The sequence below is a fragment of the Scyliorhinus canicula genome, chromosome 2 (assembly GCF_902713615.1).
Source record: "Scyliorhinus canicula chromosome 2, sScyCan1.1, whole genome shotgun sequence".
In the NCBI taxonomy this organism is placed as follows: Eukaryota; Metazoa; Chordata; class Chondrichthyes; order Carcharhiniformes; family Scyliorhinidae; genus Scyliorhinus; species Scyliorhinus canicula.
Genome location: NC_052147.1, coordinates 340,804 through 367,610, shown reverse-complemented (window position 1 = coordinate 367,610; position 26,807 = coordinate 340,804). Strand labels below are relative to the sequence as shown.

At 52.6% G+C, this 26,807-nt stretch overlaps 1 protein-coding gene across 5 annotated transcripts in view; it reads right to left on the bottom strand.

Annotated features, from left to right (window-relative positions):
- Positions 1 to 26,807, bottom strand: part of pomt2 (protein-O-mannosyltransferase 2) — a 142,154-nt gene that overhangs the window by 68,968 nt on the left and 46,379 nt on the right. For all 5 annotated transcript variants that reach the window (XM_038821607.1, XM_038821568.1, XM_038821598.1 and 2 more), the window contains exons 5-7: positions 23,982 to 24,090; positions 6,677 to 6,836; positions 1,028 to 1,134 (exon numbers count right to left, since the gene is read on the bottom strand). In XM_038821607.1, coding sequence (XP_038677535.1) covers positions 1,028 to 1,134; positions 6,677 to 6,836; positions 23,982 to 24,090 — 376 coding nt within the window. The remainder of the gene's footprint in view (positions 1 to 1,027; positions 1,135 to 6,676; positions 6,837 to 23,981; positions 24,091 to 26,807) is intronic.

The following is a 26,807-nucleotide window of genomic DNA, read 5'->3' as shown; positions in this document are numbered from 1 at the left end:
AGAATGAAAGAAAAACAGTTTAAAACTAAAATTGCTTGTATATATCCAACTTCAAGGCGATTATACTACTTTTCAGTACAGCACCGAAGCCTTCACATAGCAACATCGAGGGCCGAAGGGCCTGTACTGCGCTGTATCGTTCTATATCCTCATGACATATTACTAAATTAGTATTAACATTGTGGTTACCAGGGCAGGTCCAAGGCTAGGAATTCTACGGCAAGTAACTCACCTCCTGACCCCACGAAAGCCTGTCTACAAGCACAAGTCAGGAGTGTGATGGAATACTCTCCACTTGCCTGGACGAGTGCAGCTCCAACAACACTCAAGTAGCTCAACACTATCCAGGACAAAGCAGCTCGCTCGATTGCTACCCCTTTCGCAAACATTCAAACCCTCCACCACCAACAAACAGTGGCAGCCGTGTGTACCATCTACAAGATGCACTGCAGTAACTCACCAAGGATGCTTAGACATCACCTTCCAAACCCACGACCACTGCCATCTAGAAGGACAAGAGCAGCAGATACCTGTGAACCCCACCACCTGGGAGGTTCGCCTCCGAGTCACTCACCACCCTGACTTGGAAATATATCAGCCGTTCCTTCACTGTCGCTGGGGCAACATCTGGAACTCCCTCCCTAACAGCACTGTGGGTGTATCTACACCACAGGGATTGCAGCGGTTCAAGAATGCAACTCAGCACCACCTTCTGAAGGATTACTAGGGATGGACAATAATGCTGGCCTAACCAGCGACACCCCCATTTCATAAATACATTTTTAAAAAATATCCATCCAGCTACGACTGGTAACTCATTTCACTTTGGACATTTACAACGAATAGAAGATAATACATTTATCCTCTCAGTAGCTGAACTGATGCGGCTTGACAGGAAAATTAGGATTGGAACCAAGGTAAGGAGACCTTTAAATTCTTTGTTTGAACTGGATCTGAAGCGAGGAAAAGACACTCTCTGGACCATTAACAGGTTGGGAGTTTAATTTTGAACAGACAGTAAACTTACCTTTTGTTCAAAATTAAAAAATGAATCCCAAATAATGCTGTGTAGAACACAAGAGGCAGGACGATGAGACACAAAACCCGTGCTAGCAGGTGTTTCCCAAATTCAACCTGTCAACAACAAAATATACATTCATCAGGCAAAGACAAACCTAGCTTTTCAAAATGTAACAATTACTCCACTTAACCACTCTGTTTTGCCAGCTTCCTTCAGAACACAAGGCCTCAGTTTTTAAAATAAATAATTCACAGAAAGCAGGCATCACTGGCTGGACCAGCATTTACTGCCTGTTCCTAACTGTCTTCATGCTGAGTGGCATTTCAGAGGGTATTTAAATTTCAACATTTGCCCTGGTAGGATTCGGACCCGCATTACTCTCAGTTTCTGGATTACTAGTCCAGTGACAATATTATGAAGCCACTGTCTTATCTGCTCTGGGAAAAATGCCAAATATTGTTGCCATGCGTGTGATGAAGCAGCAAATTTGTGTTTCAATTCATTTTTAATGTTGTCACTTCTTGCATAACCAGCTTTCAGCTTACCACCTTGCCTCCAATGGTTCCATCCCACACCTTACATCTTTGCACTTCGAAACGTTCCGCCTCTTGCCTAGTTTCATTATATTGAAATGAAGATTGATCACAGTGTCTTACTCAAGTTGATTTTCCCACAACCTTAAAACTGTGAACTCTACCTCCTCTAGACTCCCTCTCCTCCCACAAACCTTTGAGGATGCAACATGGCATCACCTAACCGGTGGTACTCAAAGTCTTCGAACTTCACTTTTACTTCTTAACATGAGTATTAATTTTTCAATGAGTATGGTAGAGGGACCGTTGTTTCGGAACTTAAGAGTCCACCAATGCTCAAAGTCAATTGCAACAAAACTCTGAATTGCCATATGGATTACTGGAACTCTACAATTCCTCGGCATCTCAGTTTTATTTTTAAAAAATCATTTTATTCAAGGCATTTGAGATATAAACATAACCAAGAAATACACAAGGAAACCACGGCAACAGACCCTTCCCCCATGCACGCCTCCGAACACCCCCCCACCAAAACACCCCGCTGCCACCCCAGCACCCACCCTCTTTTCCCGATTTCCACCCCCCCCCCCCCCAAGCTGACGACCCAGTGCTCCTTAAAGAAGTTGATGAGTGGCTGCCACCTCGAGGTAAACCCCTCCTGCAGGCCTCGAATGGCAAACTTGATCTTCTCCAAATGCAGCCAGGCTGCTCACCCACACCCCTGCCTTCAGCGGCTCAGAGTCCCACAAGCACAACAAAATCCATCTCCAGGCTATCAGGGAGACAAAGGCCCTCCCTCTGCCCACTTGCACTCCCGGATCCTCCAACACTCCAAATATCGCCACCTCTGGACTCGGGAATCCCTCTACCCCCAAAATCCTTGGCATTGCGTCTGAAAATTCCATCCAAAGCCCCATCAACCTCGGACAGGATCAAAACATGAATTTCTTCACCCAGAGTGGTCGACATGTGGAATTCATTACCACAGGGAGCAATTGAGGCCAAAACATTGTATGTTTTCAAGAAGTAATTAGATATAGCACTTAGGGTGAAGGGATCAAAGGATATGGGTGGAAAGCGAGATTAGGCTATTGAGTTGGACGATCAGCCATGATCATGATAAATGGCGGAGCGGGCTCGAAAGGCCGAATGGCCTCCCTGGCTCCTATTTTCTATGTTTCTAAATTCCCCTCTTACCACCGCCTTCAGCACCTCCCACACGTGGAGGCGGAAACCTTTCCCATCTTATTCTGCTCCACATAATTGTGGAAGGCCACCCTCACCCTTTCACAAACCTCATCTGGCAACAACCCCAAATTTTAATCTCTCTTTTTATTATTGTCATAAGTGGGCTTACATTAAGACTGCAATGAAATTACTGTGAAAATCCCCTAGTCGCCACACTCCGGCGCCTGTTCGGGTATACTGAGGGAGAATTCACAAATTCGAATTCTCCTAACAGCACGTCTTTTGGGACTTGTGGGAGGAAACAGGAGCACCCGGAGGAAACCCATGCAGACTCTGGGAGAACGTGCAGACTCCGCACAGACAGTGACCCAAGCCGGGAATCGAACCTGGGACACTGGTGCTGTGAAGCAATAGTGCTAACCACTGTGCTACCGTGCCACTGAACCTCTCCCTTAGCCACCCCTCCCCCCAAAATGAGCCGGTCCTTGTCCAGGTCTGGAATCTTTGCTAACATCCGCCTCAGAAGATCCACTTTGTCCCAATTTGAGGCATATACATTCACTGGCACCACCGACATCTCCTCCAGCTTCCCACCTCACCATCACAAACCTATTCCCCCCCTCCTCAAAGTCATTTACAATTCTTCCCACCTCAAAAGCCTCCCTATTAACCAACACCACCAACCCGCTCGTCTTCATATCCAACGCCAAATGGAACTCCTGCCCCACCAAACCCTTCCTCAGCCTTGTAACCCTAACCCCCAGCTTCAGGAGTGTCTCCTTGAGAAACACAATGTCCGCCTTCCAATCCCTTAAATGTGCAGAAATGGAAGACCTTTTGACCGGGCCATTCAAACCCCAAACATTCCACGCAATCAACTGGGTCGGGGGCTCCTCACCCTTGCCGATCAACTATAATCCTTCTTTAACCAGCTACCCCAGGTCCACGCATTGCTCACCCTCCTCTTCCCTTTCCCCCCCCCCCTCAAAATTCTCTCCACAGACCAACCCCCACTCCCGTTAACTAGTCAGCCAGTAGCCTGCTGGCCCCCACTCGAGGCTACCACCCTTCCCCCAAAATTCCCCCAAAACAGTAAGACACACTCTACGCTCAAACACAATAAATACACCAAGCCGTTCAGCATGCAGACTCAAATTCCCCACATTAATATCTCCAAAGTTAATGTGCTCACACACCTCCCAGTCCATCGTGTCTCATAAACTGACTTGCCTCGTCAGGCGTGTCAAAATAAAACTCCTTGATTCTGGTGTGTGACCCACAGACGAGCAGGATACAAGACCCCAAACTTCACTCCTTCCTTGTCGAGAACAGCCTTGATCCGATTGAAGCCTCCTGCCACTTGGCCAGCTCCGTAGCCAAGGTCTGGGAGATTCTCAGCATGTTTCATTCCCAGGTGCATTTTCTCGGCTCCTTCGCTGACCTCAGTATCTTCTCCCCGTTGAGGAAATGATGCAGCCACACCACCAACGTTCTCGGCGGCTACCCCACTTTCAGCCTCTTCCTCAATGCCCTGTGCGCTTGATCCATCTCCGGTGGGTGGGGGGGGGGGGGGGGGGGGGGCAAAAGACCCCCTCCCCGCCAACTTCTCGAACATATCTGCCACATTCTCTGTGCCCTGCGTTCCCTCAATCCCTTCAGGCAGCCCCACGATCTGGAGATTTTGCCTCGTAGAATGATTTTCTAAGTCCCCCACCATGTCCCTCAACCTCTTCAGGCTCTCCGCTATGAGCACCATCTCTGCCTCCAGCGAGGCCAGCCAGTTCTCATGCTGTCCCACCAACTCCATCACCTTCTGGAGCACCAAACCCTGCACTTCCAACCTCTGCTACACTCTCTGAATAGTCATCCTCAGCAGCTCCGCCACCTTCATCAGGTCCTCGGAGACCCCCTGCCTCTGATGCTGGAATTTAGCGTTCAAAATGTCCACCAGTTGCTCAGTACACTATTGGGTGGGTAATACCACCCCAGATCCCTCCACCACTGGGCAGGCAACACCACCCCAGAATCCTCTACCACTGAGCGGGAAACACCACCCCAGAATCCTCCACCACTGGGCAGGCAACACCACCCCAGAACCCTCCACCACTGGGCGGGCAACACCACCCCAGAATCCTCCACCACTGGGCAGGCAACACCACCCCAGATCCCTCCACCATTGAGTGGGAAACACAACCCCAGAACCCTCCACCACTGGCCGGGCAACACCACCCCAGAACCCTCCACCACTGGGCGGGAAACACCACCCCAGATCCCTCCACCATTGGACGGGCAACACCATCCCAGAATCCTCTACCACTGAGCGGGAAACACCACCCCAGATCCCTCCACCACTGGATGGGCAACACCATCCCAGATCCCTCCACTACGGGACGGGCAACACCATCCCAGATCCCTCCACCACTGGGCGGGCAACACCACCCCAGATCCCTCCACCACTGGGCGGGCAACACCATCCCAGATCCCTCCACCACTGGGCGGGTAATGACGCCCAGATTCCTCCACCATCTTTTCCTCTGTCACACCTCGAATAATCTCTCACCCAGTCTACTGTTCTAACTCATTACACTTCTCCTCTGGTAAGCCATAAGCCGTCCCCACCAACAGAGCACTTCTATTTCTCGATGCTCATTCACCTCACACCAGCAAACCCTTAAAACGAGTGAAAAAGGACCAAGCAATTCCACCTCGAGCAGGAGCCACGAAATGTGCGCCCACTCACTACATGGCCACCAACGGAAGTCTGAATCTCCCTTTTATAATGACATATCTAGTTTCAGTTATGCTGAAAGTGGACCGCTTAAAGCTTTTACACAAATTAACCTGCAAAGTTAGTGAAGCCACGACAGAATATTTTGCAATAATGGTTCCATTCTGGGAAGTCAAACCTGAATCAAAATGAGTTGACAGTCACCACTCCAACGCTGCAGAGACCAGAACACTCTTAGTTTCTTCTCCTATTCACCACTTTGAAAACAAACCAGATGTTACACTGCAGTCTGAACTTAGCTTTCTAACACACAACTCAATCTATCCCAACAGCATGTACACAACAATCACCATATAAACAGATTTCAGTTCCAACTTTACATTATTATGAAAATTTCTGGCAATTGTGTTGCTGCTTGACCCAATAAATAATTGTGCAATGAAGGAACTGCTCTGAAAATGCCTATATAGAATCATAGAATGTACAAAGAACAAAGAAAAGTATAGCACAGGAACAGGCCCTTCCGCCCTCCAAGCCTGTGCCAACCATGCTGCCCAACTAAACTACAATCTTCTACACTTCCTGGGTCCGTATCTCTCTATTCCCATCCTATTCATGTATTTGTCAAGATGCCCCTTAAATGTCACTATCATCCCTGCTTCCACCACCTCTTCCGGCAGCGAGTTCCAGGCACCCACTACCCTCGGTGTAAAAAACTTGTCTCGTACATCTCCTCTAAACTTTGCCCCTCGCACCTTAAACCTATGGCCCCTAGTAATTGACCCCTCTACCCTGGGAAAAAGTCTCTGACTATCCACTCTGTCTATGCCCCTCATAATTTTGTAGACCTCTATCAGGTCGCCCCTCAACCTTCTTCGTTCCAGTGATAACAAACCGAATTTATTCAACCGCTCCTCATAGCTAATGCCCTCCACACCAGGCAACATCCCGGTAAATCTCTTCGGTGGAGCAGGAGGCCATTCACCCCTTCAATTCTGCACCGGCCCTTGGAAAGAGCACCCTACTTAAGCCAACGCCTCCACCCCATCCTCGTAACCCAGTAACCCCACCTAACCTTTTTGGACACTGAGGGTCAAATTATCATGGCCAATCCACCTGACCTGTACATCTTTGGACTGGACTGGCTTTTTACTATATCTTGCTTCAAAATGGTAAACCCTTGAAACTATCAGACTAATTGCTTACCAGAGAAATATTGAGTGTTCCCAGAAGCTGCCAGAGATCACAGGCAGTATTAATTCCAACCAGAAGGATCACAAATATTCCAACAAATTTTACTCCAAGCGCTCCAGAAAGATTAACTCCAGTCATCATCAGCCACTTCCACCAAGTTAGAGAGAAAGGCCTGGCAACAAGAGAAAAAGAATGAAAGTATGAACATTGCAAGTGATTAATTGATCCAATTAATTCACAACTGGCAAGAGAATATGAATATACACTTCAGAACAAATACAACCGACCAGAAGCCATTCATTGTTGCCGCTTTTGGACAGTAATTCAAATCATCGAATCCCACTGCACGCAAGGAGGCCATTTAGCCCATCATGCATACACTAAACCCTTTGAGAAAGCTATCAAATCAGTTCCACAGCACTGCTCTTTCCCGATAGCCCTGCAGATTCTTCCACTTCACTTTTGAAAGTTACTATTGAATCTGCTCCTAGTTTAGGGCTAGTTTAGCACACTGGGCTAAATCGCTGGCTTTTAAAGCCATCAGGGCAGGCCAGTAGCGCGGGTTCAATTCCCGTACCAGCCTCCCCGAACAGGCTCCGGAATGTGGCGACTAGGGGATTTTCACAGTAACTTCATTGAAGCCTACTCGTGGCAATAAGCAATTTTCATTTACCAACGGCTGGTTTAGCACATGGACTAAATCGCTGGTTTTTAAAGCAAACCAAGGCAGGCCAGCAGCACGGTTCAATTCCCGTACCAGCCTCCCTGAACAGGCACCGGAATGTGGCATCTAGGGGCTTTTCACAGTAACTTCATTGAAGCCTACTTGTGACAATAAGCGATTTTCATTTTCATTTCATTTCGGCCTTCCAGGCAGTGGATTCCTGATCAGCACAATGGTTAGCATTGTTGCTTCACAGCGCCAGGGCCCAATGTTCAATTCCTGGCTTGGGTCACTGTCTGTGCGGAGTCTGCATGTTCTCCCCGTGTGTGCGTGGGTTTCCTCCGGGTGCTCCGGTTTCCTCCCACAGTCCAGAGATGTGCAGGTAAAGTGGATTGGGCATGTTAAATTGCCCTTAGTGCCCAAACGGTTTGGTGGGGTTACGGGGATAGGTTTGGAGCGTGGGCCTAGTTAGGGTGCTCCTTCGGAGGGCTGGTGCAAACCCGATGAGACGAATGGCCTCCTTCTGCACTGTCGAAGTACTATGATTCTATCTCTGCATAGGCTCTCCAAACGAGCATCATGACTTAGTGCCATTCTCTCATGAACAAGGACACCAAGATTGTTTGAGACGACAACACATCCCAACCTCGCACCATTTAAGAAATAATCTGATTTGTTTGTTTTTTCAACCAAAGTGGATAATCTCACATTTATACACATCATCTTCCATCTGCCACATTCTTACAAGCTCACTTAGACTGTCCAAGTTTCCTGAAAGCCTCTTTGCATCATCCTCACAGCTCATAATTCTACCAGGTTTTGTGTCATCGCCAATTTTGGAAATATTGTGTTTGGTCCCCACATTTAAATCGTTTGTATAGATTGTGAACAGCTGGGGCCCCAAGTCTGATGCTTACGATACCTCACTCGCAACAGCCTGCCACCCTGAGACTCACCCCACTAGCAACAGCTGCCACCCTGAGACTCACCCCACTAGCAACAGCTGCCACCCTGAGACTCACCCCACAAGCAACAGCTGCCACCCTGAGACTCACCCCACTAGCAACAGTCGGTCACCCTGAGAATTACGCCACCAGCAACAGTCGGTCACCCTGAGAATCACCCCACGAGCAACAGCTGCCACCCTGAGACTCACCCCACTAGCAACAGTCGGTCACCCTGAGAATCACCCCACTAGCATCAGCTGCCACCCTGAGAATCACCCAACTAGCAAGTCGGTCACCCTGAGACTCACCCAACTAGCAACAGTTGGTCACCCTGAGACTCACCCCACTAGCAACAGCTGCCACCCTGAGACTCACCCTTCTAGCAACAGTCGGTCACCCTGAGACTCACCCCACCAGCAACAGCTGCCACCCTGAGACTCACCCCACCAGCAACAGCTGCCACCCTGAGAATTACCCAACTAGCAACAGTCTGTCGCCTGAGACTCACCCCACTAGCAAGAGCTGCCACCCTGAGAATCACCCCACTTGCAACAGTCTGTCACCCTGAGACTCACCCCACCAGCAACTGTCGGTCAAATTGAGACTCGCCCCTCTAGCAACAGCTGCCACCCTGAGAATCACCCAACTAGCAACAGATGCCACCCTGAGAATGACCCAACTGCCAACAGTCGGTCACCCTGAGAATCACCCAACTAGCAACAGATGCCACCCTGAGAATCACCCAACTAGCAACAGTCGGTCACCCTGTGAATCACCCCACTAGCAACAGATGCCACCCTGAGAATCACCCAACTAGCAACAGTCGGTCACCCCGAGAATCACCCCACTAGCAACAGCTGCCACCCTGAGACTCACCCCACTAGCAACAGTCGGTCACCCTGAGAATCACCCCACTAGCAACAGCTGCCACCCTGAGACTCACCCCACTAGCAACAGCTGCCACCCTAAGACTCACCCCACTAGCAACAGCTGCCACCCTAAGACTCACCCCACTAGCAACAGCTGCCACCCTGAGACTCACCCCACTAGCAACAGCTGCCACCCTGAGACTCACCCCACTAGCAACAGCTGCCAACCTGAGAATCACCCCACTAGCAACAGCTGCCACCCTGAGAATCACCCAACTAGCAACAGTCGGTCACCCTGAGAATCACCCCACTAGCAACAGCTGCCACCCTGAGACTCACCCAACTAGCAACAGCTGCCACCCTGAAAATCACCCAACTACCAACAGTCGGTCACCCTGAGAATCACCCAACTAGCAACAGCTGCCACCCTGAGACTCACCCAACTAGCAACAGCTGCCACCCTGAAAATCACCCAACTACCAACAGTCGGTCACCCTGAGAATCACCCAACTAGCAACAGCTGCCACCCTGAGAATCACCCAACTAGCAACAGTCGGTCACCCTGAGAATCACCCAACTAGCAACAGATGCCACCCTGAGAATCACCCAACTAGCAACAGCTGCCACCCTGAGAATCACCCCACTGGCAACAGCTGCCACCCTGAGAATCACCCCACTAGCAACAGATGCCACCCTGAGACTCACCCAACTAGCAACAGCTGCCACCCTGAGAATCAACCAACTAGCAACAGATGCCACCCTGAGACTCACCCCAGAGCAACAGCTGCCACCCTGAGAATCACCCCACTATCAACAGCTGCCACCCTGAGACTCACCCAACTAGCAACAGCTGCCACCCTGAGAATCACCCCACTAGCAACAGCTGCCACCCTGAGAATCACCCAACTAGCAACAGTCGGTCATCCTGAGAATCACCCAACTATCACCAGCTGCCACCCTGAGACTCACCCAACTAGCAACAGCTGCCACCCTGAGACTCACCCCACTAGCAACAGCTGACACCCTGAGAATCACCCTTCTAGCAACAGTCGGTCACCCTGAGACTCACCCCACCAGCAACAGCTGCCACCCTGAGACTCACCCCACCAGCAACAGCTGCCACCCTGAGAATTACCCAACTAGCAACAGTCTGTCGCCTGAGACTCACCCCACTAGCAAGAGCTGCCACCCTGAGAATCACCCCACTTGCAACAGTCTGTCACCCTGAGACTCACCCCACCAGCAACTGTCGGTCAAATTGAGACTCGCCCCTCTAGCAACAGCTGCCACCCTGAGAATCACCCAACTAGCAACAGATGCCACCCTGAGAATGACCCAACTGCCAACAGTCGGTCACCCTGAGAATCACCCAACTAGCAACAGATGCCACCCTGAGAATCACCCAACTAGCAACAGTCGGTCACCCTGTGAATCACCCCACTAGCAACAGATGCCACCCTGAGAATCACCCAACTAGCAACAGTCGGTCACCCCGAGAATCACCCCACTAGCAACAGCTGCCACCCTGAGACTCACCCCACTAGCAACAGTCGGTCACCCTGAGAATCACCCCACTAGCAACAGCTGCCACCCTGAGACTCACCCCACTAGCAACAGCTGCCACCCTAAGACTCACCCCACTAACAGCTGCCACCCTAAGACTCACCCCACTAGCAACAGCTGCCACCCTGAGACTCACCCCACTAGCAACAGCTGCCACCCTGAGACTCACCCCACTAGCAACAGCTGCCAACCTGAGAATCACCCCACTAGCAACAGCTGCCACCCTGAGAATCACCCAACTAGCAACAGTCGGTCACCCTGAGAATCACCCCACTAGCAACAGCTGCCACCCTGAGACTCACCCAACTAGCAACAGCTGCCACCCTGAGACTCACCCAATAGCAACAGCTGCCACCCTGAAAATCACCCAACTACCAACAGTCGGTCACCCTGAGAATCACCCAACTAGCAACAGCTGCCACCCTGAGAATCACCCAACTAGCAACAGTCGGTCACCCTGAGAATCACCCAACTAGCAACAGATGCCACCCTGAGAATCACCCAACTAGCAACAGCTGCCACCCTGAGAATCACCCCACTGGCAACAGCTGCCACCCTGAGAATCACCCCACTAGCAACAGATGCCACCCTGAGACTCACCCAACTAGCAACAGCTGCCACCCTGAGAATCAACCAACTAGCAACAGATGCCACCCTGAGACTCACCCCAGAGCAACAGCTGCCACCCTGAGACTCACCCAACTAGCAACAGCTGCCACCCTGAGAATCACCCCACTAGCAACAGCTGCCACCCTGAGAATCACCCAACTAGCAACAGTCGGTCATCCTGAGAATCACCCAACTATCAACAGTTGCCACCCTGAGACTCACCCAACTAGCAACAGTCGGTCACCCTGAGACTCACCCCACTAGCAACAGCTGCCACCCTGAGACTCACCCCACCAGCAACAGCTGCCACCCTGAGACTCACCCCACTAGCAACAGCTGACACCCTGAGAATCACCCAACTAGCAAGTCTGTCACCCTGAGAATCACCCAACTAGCAACAGTCGGTCACCCTGAGAATCACCCAACTAGCAACAGTCGGTCACCCTAGGAATCACACCACGAGCAACAGCTGCCACCCTGAGAATCACCCAACTAGCAACAGCTGCCATCCTGAGACTCACCCCACTAGCAACAGTTGCCACCCTGAGAATCACCCAACTAGCAACAGTTGCCACCCTGAGACTCACCCAACTAGCAACAGCTGCCACCCTGAGACTCACCCAACTAGCAACAGCTGCCACCCTGAGACACACCCCACTAGCAACAGCTGCCACCCTGAGACTCAGCCAACTAGCAACAGCTGCCACCCTGAGACACACCCCACTAGCAACAGTCGGTCACCCTGAGAATCACCCCACTAGCATCAGCTGCCACCCTGAGACTCACCCAACTAGCAACAGCTGCCACCCGGAGAATCACCCAACTAGCAACAGTCGGTCACCCTGAGAATCACCGCACTAGCAACAGTCGGTCACCCTGAGAATCACCCCACTAGCAACAGCTGCCACCCTGAGACTCACCCCACTAGCAACAGCTGCCACCCTGAGAATCACCCCACTAGCAACAGTCGGTCACCCTGACAATCACCCCACTAGCAACAGCTGCCACCCTGAGAATCACCCAACTAGCAACAGATGCCACCCTGAGACTCACCCCACGAGCAACAGCTGCCACCCTGAGAATCAACGAACTAGCAACAGATGCCACCCTGAGACTCACCCCACGAGCAACAGCTGCCACCCTGAGAATCACCCAACTAGCAACAGTCGGTCACCCTGAGAATCACCCCACTAGCAACAGCTGCCACCCTGAGACTCACCCCACTAGCAACAGCTGCCACCCTGACACTCACCCAACTAGCAACAGTCGGTCACCCTGAGAATCACCCCACTAGCAACAGCTGCCACCCTGAGACTCACTCCACTAGCAACAGTCGGTCACCCTGAGAATCACCCCACTAGCAACAGCTGCCACCCAGAGAATCACCCAACTAGCAACAGTCGGTCACCCTGAGAATCACCCCACCAGCAACAGCTGCCACCCTGAGACTCACCCCACTAGCAACAGATGCCACCCTGACACTCACCCCACTAGGAACAGTCGGTCACCCTGAGACTCACCCAACTAGCAACAGCTGCCACCCTGAGACTCACCCAACTAGCAACAGCTGCTACCCTGAGACTCACCCAACTAGCAACAGCTGCCACCCTGAGACTCACCCAACTAGCAACAGCTGCCACCCTGAGAATCACCCCACTTGCAACAGCTGCCACCCTGAGACTCACCCAACTAGCAACAGCTGCCACCCTGAGAATCACCCCACTAGCAACAGCTGCCACCCTGAGAATCACCCAACTAGCAACAGTCAGTCACCCTGAGAATCACCCCACTAGCAACAGCTGCCACCCTGAGAATCACCCAACTAGCAACAGTCGGTCACCCCGAGAATCACCCCACTAGCAACAGCTGCCACCCTGAGAATCACCCAACTAGCAACAGCTGCCACCCTGAGATTCACCCCACTAGCAACAGTCGGTCATCCGGAGAATCACCCAACTAGCAACAGTTGCCACCCTGAGATTCACCCAACTAGCAACAGTCGGTCATCCGGAGAATCACCCCACCAGCAACAGCTGCCACCCTGAGACTCACCCCACTAGCAACAGTCGGTCACCCTGAGAATCACCCAACTAGCAACAGTCGGTCATCCGGAGAATCACCTAACTAGCAACAGCTGCCACCCTGAGAATCACCCAACTAGCAACAGCTGCCACCCTGAGAATCACCCCAACAGCAACAGCTGCCACCCTGAGATTCACCCCACTAGCAACAGTCGGTCACCCTGAGAGTCACCCAACAAGCAACAGTCGGTCACCCTGAGAATCACCCCACTCGCAACAGCTGCCACCCTGAGAGTCACCCAACTAGCAACAGCTGCCACCCTGAGAATCACCCAACTAGCAACAGCTGCCACCCTGAGACTCACCCAACCAGCAACAGCTGCCACCCTGACACTCACCCCACTAGCAACAGCTGCCACCCTGAGAGTCACCCAACTAGCAACAGTCGGTCACCCTGAGAATCACCCAACTAGCATGAGCTACCACCCTGAGACTTACCCCACTAGCAACAGCTGCCACCCTGAGACTCAACCCACTAGCATCAGCTGCCACGCTGAGAATCACTCAACTAGCAACAGCTGCCACCCTGAGACTCAGCCCACTAGCAACAGCTGCCACCCTGAGACTCACCCAACTAGCAACAGCTGCCACCCTGAGAATCACCCCACTAGCAACAGCTGCCACCCTGAGACTCACCCCACTAGCAACAGCTGCCACCCTGAGAATCACCCCACTAGCAACAGCTGCCACCCTGAGACTCACCCAACTGGCAACAGCTGCCACCCTGAGAATCACCCCACTAGCAACAGCAGCCACCCTGAGAATTACCCCACTAGCAACAGATGCCACCCTGAGAATCACCCAACTAGCAACAGCTGCCACCCTGAGACTCACCCAACTAGCAACAGATGCCACCCTGAGAATCACCCAACTAGCAACAGCTGCCACCCTGAGAACCACCCAACTAGCAACAATCGGTCACCCTGAGACTCAGCCCACTAGCAACAGCTGGCACCCTGAGACTCACCCCACTAGCAACAGCTGCCACCCTGAGACTCACCCCACTAGCAACAGATGCCACCCTTAGAATCACCCAACTAGCAACAGTCGGTCACCCTGAGAATCACCCAACTAGCAACAGCTGCCACCCTGAGAATCACCCCACGAGCAACAGCTGCCACCCTGAGACTCACCCAACTACCAACAGTCGGTCATCCTGAGAATCACCCAACTAGCAACAGCAGCCACCCTGAGAATCACCCAACTAACAACAGTTGGTCACCCTGAGAATCACCAAACTAGCAACAGATGCCACCCTGACACTCACCCAACTAGCAACAGCTGCCACCCTGAGAATCAACCAACTAACAACAGTTGGTCACCCTGAGAATCACCAAACTAGCAACAGATGCCACCCTGACACTCACCCAACTAGCAACAGCTGCCACCCTGAGAATCACCCAACTAGCAACAGCTGCCACCCTGAGACTCACCCCACTAGCAACAGCTGCCACCCTGAGACTCACCCCACTAGCAACAGCTGCCACCCTGAGACTCACTCCACTAGCAACAGCTGCCACCCTGAGACTCACCCAACTAGCAACAGTCGGTCACCCTGAGAATCACCCCACCAGCAACAGCTGCCACCCTGAGACTCACTCCACTCGCAACAGCTGCCACCCTGAGACTCACCCCACTAGCAACAGCTGCCACCCTGAGACTCACCCCACCAGCATCAGCTGCCACCCTGAGACTCACCCCACCAGCAACAGCTGCCACCCTGAGACTCACCCCACCAGCAACAGCTGCCACCCTGAGAATCACCCAACTAGCAACAGCTGCCACCCTGAGAGTCACCCCACTAGCAACAGCTGCCACCCTGAGACTCACCCAACTAGCAACAGCTGCCACCCTGAGAATCACCCCACAAGCAACAGCTGCCACCCTGAGACTCACCCCACTAGCAACAGCTGCCACCCTGAGAATCACCCAACTAGCAACAGTCGGTCACCCTAGGAATCACCCCACCAGCAACAGCTGCCACCCTGAGAAGCACTCCACTAGCAACAGCTGCAATCCTGAGACTCACCCCACTACCAACAGTCGGTCACCCTGAGACTCACCCCACTAGCCACAGCTGCCACCCTGAGAATCACCCCACTAGCAACAGCTGCCACCCTGACACTCACCCCACTTGCAACAGCTGCCACCCTGAGACTCACCCAACTAGCAACAGCTGCCACCCTGAGACTCACCCAACTAGCAACAGCTGCCACCCGGAGAATCACCCAACTAGCAACAGTCGGTCACCCTGAGAATCACCCCACTAGCAACAGCTGCCACCCTGAGAATCACCCCACCAGCAACAGCTGCCACCCTGAGACTCACCCAACTAGCAACAGTCGGTCACCCTGACAATCACCCCACTAGCAACAGCTGCCACCCTGAGAATCACCCAACTAGCAACAGCTGCCACCCTGAGAATCAACGAACTAGCAACAGATGCCACCCTGAGACTCACCCCACGAGCAACAGCTGCCACCCTGAGAATCAACGAACTAGCATCAGATGCCACCCTGAGACTCACCCCAAGAGCAACAGCTGCCACCCTGAGAATCACCCAACTAGCAACAGTCGGTCACCCTGAGAATCACCCCACGAGCAACAGCTGCCACCCTGACACTCACCCAACTAGCAACAGTCGGTCACCCTGAGAATCACCCCACTAGCAACAGCTGCCACCCTGAGACTCACCCCACTAGCAACAGCTGCCACCCTGAGAATCACCCCACTAGCAACAGCTGCCACCCTGAGACTCACTCCACTAGCAACAGCTGCCACCCTGAGAATCACCCAACTAGCAACAGACGGTCACCCTGAGAATCACCCCACCAGCAACAGCTGCCACCCTGAGACTCACCCCACTAGCAACAGATGCCACCCGGAGAATCACCCAACTAGCAACAGCTGCCACCCTGAGACTCACCCAACCAGCAACAGTCGGTCACCCTGAGAATCACCCCACTAGCAACAGCTGCCACCCTGACACTCACCCCACTAGCAACAGTCGGTCACCCTGAGACTCACCCAACTAGCAACAGCTGCCTCCCTGAGACTCACACAACTAGCAACAGGTGACACCCTGAGACTCACCCAACTAGCAACAGCTGCCACCCTGAGACTCACCCAACTAGCAACAGCTGCCACCCTGAGACTCACCCAACTAGCAACAGCTGCCACCCTGAGAATCACCGCACTAGCAACAGTCGGTCACCCTGAGAGTCACCCCACTAGCAACAGCTGCCACCCTGAGACTCACCCCACTAGCAACAGCTGCCACCCTGAGAATCACCCCACTAGCAACAGTCGGTCACCCTGACAATCACCCCACTAGCAACAGCTGCCACCCTGAGAATCACCCAACTAGCAACAGATGCCACCCTGAGACTCACCCCACGAGCAACAGCTGCCACCCTGAGAATCACCCAACTAGCAACAGTCGGTCACCCTGAGAATCACCCCACTAGCAACAGCTGCCACCCTGAGACTCACCCCACTAGCAACAGCTGCCACCCTGACACTCACCCAACTAGCAACAGTCGGTCACCCTGAGAATCACCCCACTAGCAACAGCTGCCACCCTGAGACTCACCCCACTAGCAACAGTCGGTCACCCTGAGAATCACCCCACTAGCAACAGCTGCCACCCTGAGAATCACCCAACTAGCAACAGTCGGTCACCCTGAGAATCACCCCACCAGCAACAGCTGCCACCCTGAGACTCACCCCACTAGCAACAGATGCCACCCGGAGAATCACCCAACTAGCAACAGCTGCCACCCTGAGACTCACCCAACCAGCAACAGTCGGTCACCCTGAGAATCACCCCACTAGCAACAGCTGCCACCCTGACACTCACCCCACTAGGAACAGTCGGTCACCCTGAGACTCACCCAACTAGCAACAGCTGCCACCCTGAGACTCACCCAACTAGCAACAGCTGCTACCCTGAGACTCACCCCACTAGCAACAGCTGCCAACCTGAGACTCACCCAACTAGCAACAGCTGCCAACCTGAGACTCACCCAACTAGCAACAGCTGCCACCCTGAGACTCACCCAACTAGCAACAGCTGCCACCCTGAGAATCACCCCACTTGCAACAGCTGCCACCCTGAGACTCACCCAACTAGCAACAGCTGCCACCCTGAGAATCACCCCACTAGCAACAGCTGCCACCCTGAGAATCACCCAACTAGCAACAGTCAGTCACCCCGAGAATCACCCCACTAGCAACAGCTGCCACCCTGAGAATCACCCAACTAGCAACAGTCGGTCACCCCGAGAATCACCCCACTAGCAACAGCTGCCACCCTGAGAATCACCCAACTAGCAACAGCTGCCACCCTGAGATTCACCCCACTAGCAACAGTCGGTCATCCGGAGAATCACCCAACTAGCAACAGTTGCCACCCTGAGATTCACCCAACTAGCAACAGTCGGTCATCCGGAGAATCACCCCACCAGCAACAGCTGCCACCCTGAGACTCACCCCACTAGCAACAGTCGGTCACCCTGAGAATCACCCAACTAGCAACAGTCGGTCATCCGGAGAATCACCTAACTAGCAACAGCTGCCACCCTGAGAATCACCCAACTAGCAACAGCTGCCACCCTGAGAATCACCCCAACAGCAACAGCTGCCACCCTGAGATCACCCCACTAGCAACAGTCGGTCACCCTGAGAGTCACCCAACTAGCAACAGTCGGTCACCCTGATAATCACCCAACAAGCAACAGTCGGTCACCCTGAGAATCACCCCACTCGCAACAGCTGCCACCCTGAGAATCACCCAACCAGCAACAGCTGCCACCCTGACACTCACCCCACTAGCAACAGCTGCCACCCTGAGAGTCACCCAACTAGCAACAGTCGGTCACCCTGAGAATCACCCAACTAGCATGAGCTACCACCCTGAGACTTACCCCACTAGCAACAGCTGCCACCCTGAGACTCAACCCACTAGCATCAGCTGCCACTCTGAGACTCACTCAACTAGCAACAGCTGCCACCCTGAGAATCACCCAACTAGCAACAGTCGGTCACCCTGAGAATCACCCCACGAGCAACAGCAGCCACCCTGAGACTCAGCCCACTAGCAACAGCTGCCACCCTGAGACTCACCCAACTAGCAACAGCTGCCACCCTGAGAATCACCCCACTAGCAACAGCTGCCACCCTGAGACTCACCCCACTAGCAACAGCTGCCACCCTGAGAATCACCCCACTAGCAACAGCTGCCACCCTGAGACTCACCCCACTAGCAACAGATGCCACCCTGAGACTCACCCAACTGGCAACAGCTGCCACCCTGAGAATCACCCCACTAGCAACAGCAGCCACCCTGAGAATTACCCCACTAGCAACAGATGCCACCCTGAGAATCACCCAACTAGCAACAGCTGCCACCCTGAGAACCACCCAACTAGCAACAATCGGTCACCCTGAGATTCACCCAACTAGCAACAGCTGCCATGCCGAGACTCACCCAACTAGCAACAGCTGTCACCCTGAGACTCAGCCCACTAGCAACAGCTGGCACCCTGAGACTCACCCCACTAGCAACAGCTGCCACCCTGAGACTCACCCCACTAGCAACAGGTGCCACCCTTAGAATCACCCAACTAGCAACAGTCGGTCACCCTGAGAATCACCCAACTAGCAACAGATGCCACCCTGAGAATCACCCCACTAGCAACAGATGACACCTGAGAATCACCCAACTAGCAACAGCTGCCACCCTGAGAATCACCCCACGAGCAACAGCTGCCACCCTGAGAATCACCCAACTAGCAACAGACGCCACCCTGAGACTCACCCCACGAGCAACAGCAGCCACCCTGAGACTCACCCCACTAGCAACAGCAGCCACCCTGAGAATCACCCAACTAACAACAGTTGGTCACCCTGAGAATCACCAAACTAGCAACAGATGCCACCCTGACACTCACCCAACTAGCAACAGCTGCCACCCTGAGAATCAACCAACTAACAACAGTTGGTCACCCTGAGAATCACCAAACTAGCAACAGATGCCACCCTGACACTCACCCAACTAGCAACAGCTGCCACCCTGAGAATCAACAAACTAGCAACAGTCGGTCACCCTGAGAATCACCCAACTAGCAACAGCTGCCACCCTGAGACTCACCCCACTAGCAACAGCTGCCACCCTGAGACTCACCCCACTAGCAACAGCTGCCACCCTGAGACTCACCCAACTAGCAACAGTCGGTCACCCTGAGAATCACCCCACCAGCAACAGCTGCCACCCTGAGACTCACTCCACTCGCAACAGCTGCCACCCTGAGACTCACCCCACCAGCAACAGCTGCCACCCTGAGACTCACCCCACCAGCAACAGCTGCCACCCTGAGAATCACCCAACTAGCAACAGCTGCCACCCTGAGAGTCACCCCACTAGCAACAGCTGCCACCCTGAGACTCACCCAACTAGCAACAGCTGCTACCCTGAGAATCACCCCACAAGCAACAGCTGCCACCCTGAGACTCACCCCACTAGCAACAGCTGCCACCCTGAGAATCACCCAACTAGCAACAGTCGGTCACCCTAGGAATCACCCCACCAGCAACAGCTGCCACCCTGAGAAGCACTCCACTAGCAACAGCTGCAATCCTGAGACTCACCCCACTAGCAACAGCTGCCACCCTGAGAATCACCCCACTAGCAACAGCTGCCACCCTGACACTCACCCCACTAGCAACAGCTGCCACCCTGAGACTCACCCAACTAGCAACAGCTGCCACCCTGAGACTCACCCAACTAGCAACAGCTGCCACCCGGAGAATCACCCAACTAGCAACAGTCGGTCACCCTGAGAATCACCCCACTAGCAACAGCTGCCACCCTGAGAATCACCCCACCAGCAACAGCTGCCACCCTGAGACTCACCCAACTAGCAACAGTCGGTCACCCTGACAATCACCCCACTAGCAACAGCTGCCACCCTGAGAATCACCCAACTAGCAACAGCTGCCACCCTGAGAATCAACGAACTAGCAACAGATGCCACCCTGAGACTCACCCCACGAGCAACAGCTGCCACCCTGAGAATCAACGAACTAGCATCAGATGCCACCCTGAGACTCACCCCACGAGCAACAGCTGCCACCCTGAGAATCACCCAACTAGCAACAGTCGGTCACCCTGAGAATCACCCCACGAGCAACAGCTGCCACCCTGACACTCACCCAACTAGCAACAGTCGGTCACCCTGAGAATCACCCCACTAGCAACAGCTGCCACCCTGAGACTCACCCCACTAGCAACAGCTGCCACCCTGAGAATCACCCCACTAGCAACAGCTGCCACCCTGAGACTCACTCCACTAGCAACAGCTGCCACCCTGAGAATCACCCAACTAGCAACAGTCGGTCACCCTGAGAATCACCCCACCAGCAACAGCTGCCACCCTGAGACTCACCCCACTAGCAACAGATGCCACCCGGAGAATCACCCAACTAGCAACAGCTGCCACCCTGAGACTCACCCAACCAGCAACAGTCGGTCACCCTGAGAATCACCCCACTAGCAACAGCTGCCACCCTGACACTCACCCCACTAGCAACAGTCGGTCACCCTGAGACTCACCCAACTAGCAACAGCTGCCACCCTGACACTCACACAACTAGCAACAGCTGCCACCCTGAGACTCACCCAACTAGCAAGTCGGTCACCCTGAGAGTCACCCCACTAGCAACAGCTGCCACCCTGAGACTCACCCAACTAGCAACAGCTGCCACCCTGAGACTCACCCAACTAGCAACAGCTGCCACCCTGAGACTCACCCAACTAGCAACAGCTGCCACCCTGAGACTCACCCCACTAGCAACAGCTGCCACCCTGAGACTCACCCCACTAGCAACAGCTGCTACCCTGAGACTCACCCCACTAGCAACAGCTGCCACCCTGAGAATCACCCAACTAGCAACAGTCGGTCACCCCGAGAATCACCCCACAAGCAACAGCTGCCACCCTGAGACTCACCCCACTAGCAACAGCTGCCACCCTGAGAATCACCCAACTAGCAACAGTCAGTCACCCTGAGAATCACCGAACTAGCAACAGTCGGTCACCCTGAGAATCACCCCACTAGCAACAGCTGCCACCCTGAGACTCACCCCACTAGCAACAGCTGCCACCCTGAGACTCACCCCACCAGCAACAGCTGCCACCTTGAGAATCACCCAACTAGCAACAGCTGCCACCCTGAGACTCACCCCACTCGCAACAGCTGCCACCCTGAGAATCACCCAACTAGCAACAGCTGCCACCCAGAGATTCACCCCACTAGCAACAGTCGGTCATCCGGAGAATCACCCAACTAGCAACAGTTGCCACCCTGAGATTCACCCAACTAGCAACAGTCGGTCATCCGGAGAATCACCCCACCAGCAACAGCTGCCACCCTGAGACTCACCCAACTAGCAACAGCTGCCACCCTGAGACTCACCCCACTAGCAACAGTCGGTCACCCTGAGAGTCACCCAACAAGCAACAGTCGGTCAACCTGAGAATCACCCCACTAGCAACAGCTGCCACCCTGAGAGTCACCCAACTAGCAACAGCTGCCACCCTGAGAATCACCCAACTAGCAACAGCTGCCACCCTGAGAATCACCCCACTAGCAACAGCTGCCACCCTGAGAGTCACCCAACTAGCAACAGCTGCCACCCTGAGAATCACCCAACTAGCAACAGCTGCCACCCTGAGAATCACCCCACTAGCAACAGCTGCCACCCTGAGAGTCACCCAACTAGCAACAGTTGGTCACCCTGAGAATCATCCAACTAGCAACAGCTGCCACGCTGAGAATCACCCAACTAGCAACAGTCGGTCACCCTGAGACTCAGCCCACTAGCAACAGCTGCCACCCTGAGACTCACCCAACTAGCAACAGTCGGTCACCCTGAGACTCACCCCACTAGCAACAGCTGCCACCCTGAGAATCACCCAACTAGCAACAGTCGGTCACCCTGAGACTCACCCAACTAGCAACAGCTGCCACCCTGAGACTCACCCAACTAGCAACAGCTGCCACCCTGAGAATCACCCCACTAGCAACAGCTGCCACCCTGAGACTCACCCCACCAGCAACAGCTGCCACCCTGAGACTCACCCCACTAGCAACAGCTGCCACCCTGAGCCTCATCCCACTGGCAACAGCTGCCACCCTGAGAATCACCCAACTAGCAACAGTCGGTCACCCTGAGACTCACCCCACTAGCAACAGCTGCCACCCTGAGACTCACCCAACTAGCAACAGCTGCCACCCTGAGACTCACCCAACTAGCAACAGCTGCCACCCTGAGAATCACCCCACTAGCAACAGCTGCCACCCTGAGACTCACCCCACCAGCAACAGCTGCCACCCTGAGACTCACCCCACTAGTAACAGTCGGTCACCCTGAGACTCACCCAACTAGCAACAGCTGCCACCCTGAGACTCACACCACTGGCAACAGCTGCCACCCTGAGAATCACCCAACTAGCAACAGTCGGTCACCCTGAGAATTACCGCACTAGCAACAGCTGCCACCCTGAGAATCACCCCACCAGCAACAGATGCCACCCTGAGAATCACCCAACTAGCAACAATCGGTCACCCTGAGATTCACCCAACTAGCAACAGCTGCCACCCTGAGAATCACCCCACTAGCAACAGATGCCACCCGGAGACTCACCCCACTAGCAACAGCTGCCACCCTGAGAATCACCCCACTAGCAACAGCTGCCACCCTGAGAATCACCCCACTAGCAACAGCTGCCACCCTGAGAATCACCCCACTAGCAACAGCTGCCACCCTGAGAATCACCCCACTAGCAACAGCTGCCATGCTGAGACTCACCCAACTAGCAACAGCTGCCACCCTGAGACTCAGCCCACTAGCAACAGCTGTCACCCTGAGAATCATCCAGTCATTTTTTATATTTATTCTTTTCAGGTATGTGACCAGCATTTATTGCCCATCCCTAGTTGCCCTTCAGAATGTGATGGTGAGCTGCCTTCTTGAATCGCTGCGGTCCATGTGGTGTAGGTACATCCACTGTGCTGTTAGGGAGGGAGTTCCAGGATGTTGCCCCAGCAACAGTGAAGGAACGGCGATATGTTTCCAAGTCAGGGGAACCTCCAAGTGGTAGGGTTCCCAGCTATCTGCTGCTCTTGTTCTTCTAGATGGTGGTGGTCGTGGGTTTGGAAGGTGCTGTCTAAGGAACCTTGGCGAGTTACTGCAGTGCATCTTGTAGATGGTGCACACGGCTGTCACTGTTTGTCGGTGTGGGAGTTTGAATACTTCTGGAAAGGGGAGCGATTAAGCAGGCCTGGATGGTATTGAGCTTCTTAAGTGTTGTTGGAGCTGCACTCATCCAGGCAAGTGGAGAGTATTCCACTACCCTCTTGACTTGTGCCTTGCAGTGAGAGAATAGGCTTTGGAGGGATCAGGAAATGAGTTACTCGCTGTAGGATTCCTAGCCTTTGACCTGCTCACCAGTCATCGCACTGTTTGTTGATGCAATGTTTCCTGATAAAGCAAATGCTCAATTTTAAAATGCTCATCCTTTACCTGTCCTTCACAGCATCAAATTTGAGCATGCTTAGCACAGCTCCCAGAATAAAGAACATCAGGATTGGATCCAATAGGATATACTGAGAAATAGTAATACATCCAGTATCTGTCAACAGAAAGACATGTTACAATTAAAACTTCCAGTATCTGTCAATAGAAAGGCATGTTACAATTAATAGTTCCAGTATCTGTCAATAGAAAGACATGTTACAATTAATACTTCCAGTATCGGTCAACAGAAAGACATGTTACTATTAATACTTCCAGTATCTGTCAATAGAAAGACATGTTACTATTAATACTTCCAGTATCTGTCAATAGAAAGACATGTTACTATTAATACTTCCAGTATCTGTCAACAGAAAGGCATGTTACAATTAATACCTCCAGTATCTGTCAACAGAAAGGCATGCTAACTCTTTAGAGTTGTTACCGGTTACAAGCTGAACTGGACCAGCAGCATCAACACTCTGGCTACAGGACCAGGGCAGAGACTGTATTGACTAACTCCGCAAAATCCTTCCACCATTTAAAAAGGCTCAAAGTGGAATTGTTACTCAACATTGAATACAACAGCAGTGAAGAAGCAGCTCGGCACCGTCCAGGATAGAGCACTTCACAAGATCAGTTTTGTATCGCTGCTTCTTGAAACCCCTCTGTCCTCACTTTTTGGCTAAGTATAATCAGGCAAAATAAAGCTCCGAGTCACAGAGAATGTTACCAGAAGGGGTGACTGACAGCTGGTTCAAACAACTGTGAGAAAGGTGACTGATGAGGGGATGGCGGTGGATGTTGTTTTCATGGACTTCAGTAAAGCTTTTTACAAGGTGCCTCATGGCAGACTGGTACAAAAGGTGAAGTCACACAGGATCAGAATTGAGGTGGTAAGGTGGATACAGAACTGGCTCGGTCACAGAAGGCAAAGGTCAGCAGTAGAAGGGTGTTTTTCTGAATGGAAGGTTGTGACTAGTGGTGTTCCACAGGGATCGGTGCTGGGACCTCTGTTGTTTGTAGCATACATAAACGATTTGGAGGAAAATGTAGCTGGTCTGATTAGATGTGCAGGTTAGGTAGATTGGCCATGCTAAATTGCCCTTAGTGTCTAAAAAGGTTAAGTGGGGGTTACTGGTTAGGGTAAAGGCGTGGGCTCTTTGTAAGGGCCGGTGCAGACTCGATGGGCCAAATGGCCTCCTTCTGCACTGTAAATTCTATGATTCCAGTAAGTTCGCGGATGACACCAAAGTTGGTGGAGTGGCAGACAGTGTTGAGGATTTTCGGAGGATACAGCAGGACATAGATCGGTTGGAGACTTGGGCAGTGAAATGGCAAAGGGAGTTTCATCCAGACAAATGAAAGGTAATGCATTTTGGTAGGTCTAACACGGAGGGGAAATATACCGTAAATGGCAAAACTCTTAGGAATATACAAAGTCAGAGAGATCTGGGCGTGCAGGTCCACAGATCTTTGAAGGTGGCAACACAAATGGACAAGGCAGTCAAGACAGCAGAGGGAATGCTTGCCTTCATTGGACGGGGCATCGAATATAAAAACTGGCAAGTTATGCTACAGTTATATAGAACCTTGGGAAGGCTGCACTTGGAATATTGCGCACAATTCTGTTCGCCACACTACCAGAAGGATGTGGAGGCTTTGGAGAGGGTGCAGAGGAGGTTTACCAGGATGTTGCCTGGTCTGGAGGATGTTAGCTATGCGAAGAAGCTGAATAGACTCGGACTGTTTTCATTAGAAAGACGGAGGTTGAGGGGTGACCTGATAAGAGGCCTACAGGATTATGAGGGGCATGGATAGAGTGGATGGGCAGGCACTCTTTCCCAAGATGGACGAGTCAAGTCACCAGGGGGCATAGATTTAAGGTCTGTGGGGCAAAGTTTAGAGATGTATGAGGGAGGTTTTTTTACAAAGAGGATGGTGAGTGCCTGGAACGCGTCGCCAGAGAGGTTGTGGAAGCAATACGGCGTTCAAAAGGCACCTTGACAAATACACGGATGGGATGGTTATAGAGGGATACGGCACAAGGAAGTGCTGAGGGTTTTGGCCACGGGTGGCAGCTTGACCGGTACAGGCTTGGAGGGCCGAAGGGCCTGTTCTGCGCTGCACTGTTCTTTGTTCTTACGTATTAAGGTACCAAAAAAAAAATCAAACACACTTTTTTGCAAGTTCCTTTCTTTTTCTTTTTTAAATTTATATATGGGGTGTGGGAGTCGCGGGTTAGGCCAGTATTTATTGCCCATCCCTAGTTGCCCTTCAGAAGGTGGTGGTGAGTTGCCTTTTTGAATCACTGCAGTCCTTTTGGTGATGATACACCCACTGTGCTGTTAGGGAGACAATTCCAGGATGTTGCCAAAGCGACAGTGAAAGAACATAGAACATAGAGAAATACAGCTCAGAACAGGCCCTGCGGCCCACGATGTTGTGCCGAACTTTTGTCCCAGATTAAGAACAAATTAATCGACACCCAATCATTCTACCGTAATCCATGTACCTATCCAATATCCGCTTGAAGGTCCCGAATGTTTCCGACTCAACTACTTTCACAGGCAGTGCATTCCATGTCCCCACTATTCTCTGGGTAAAGAACCTACCTCTGACATCCCCCCTATATCTTCCACCATTCACCTCAAATTTATGTCCCCTTGTAATGGTTTGTTCCACCCGGGGAAAAGGTTTCTGACTGTCTACTCTATCTATTCCCCTGATCATCTTATAACCCTCTGTCAAGTCACCCCTCATCCTTCTCCGTTCTAATGAGAAAAGGCCTAGCACCCTCAACTTTCCTCGTAAGACCTACTCTCCATTCCAGGC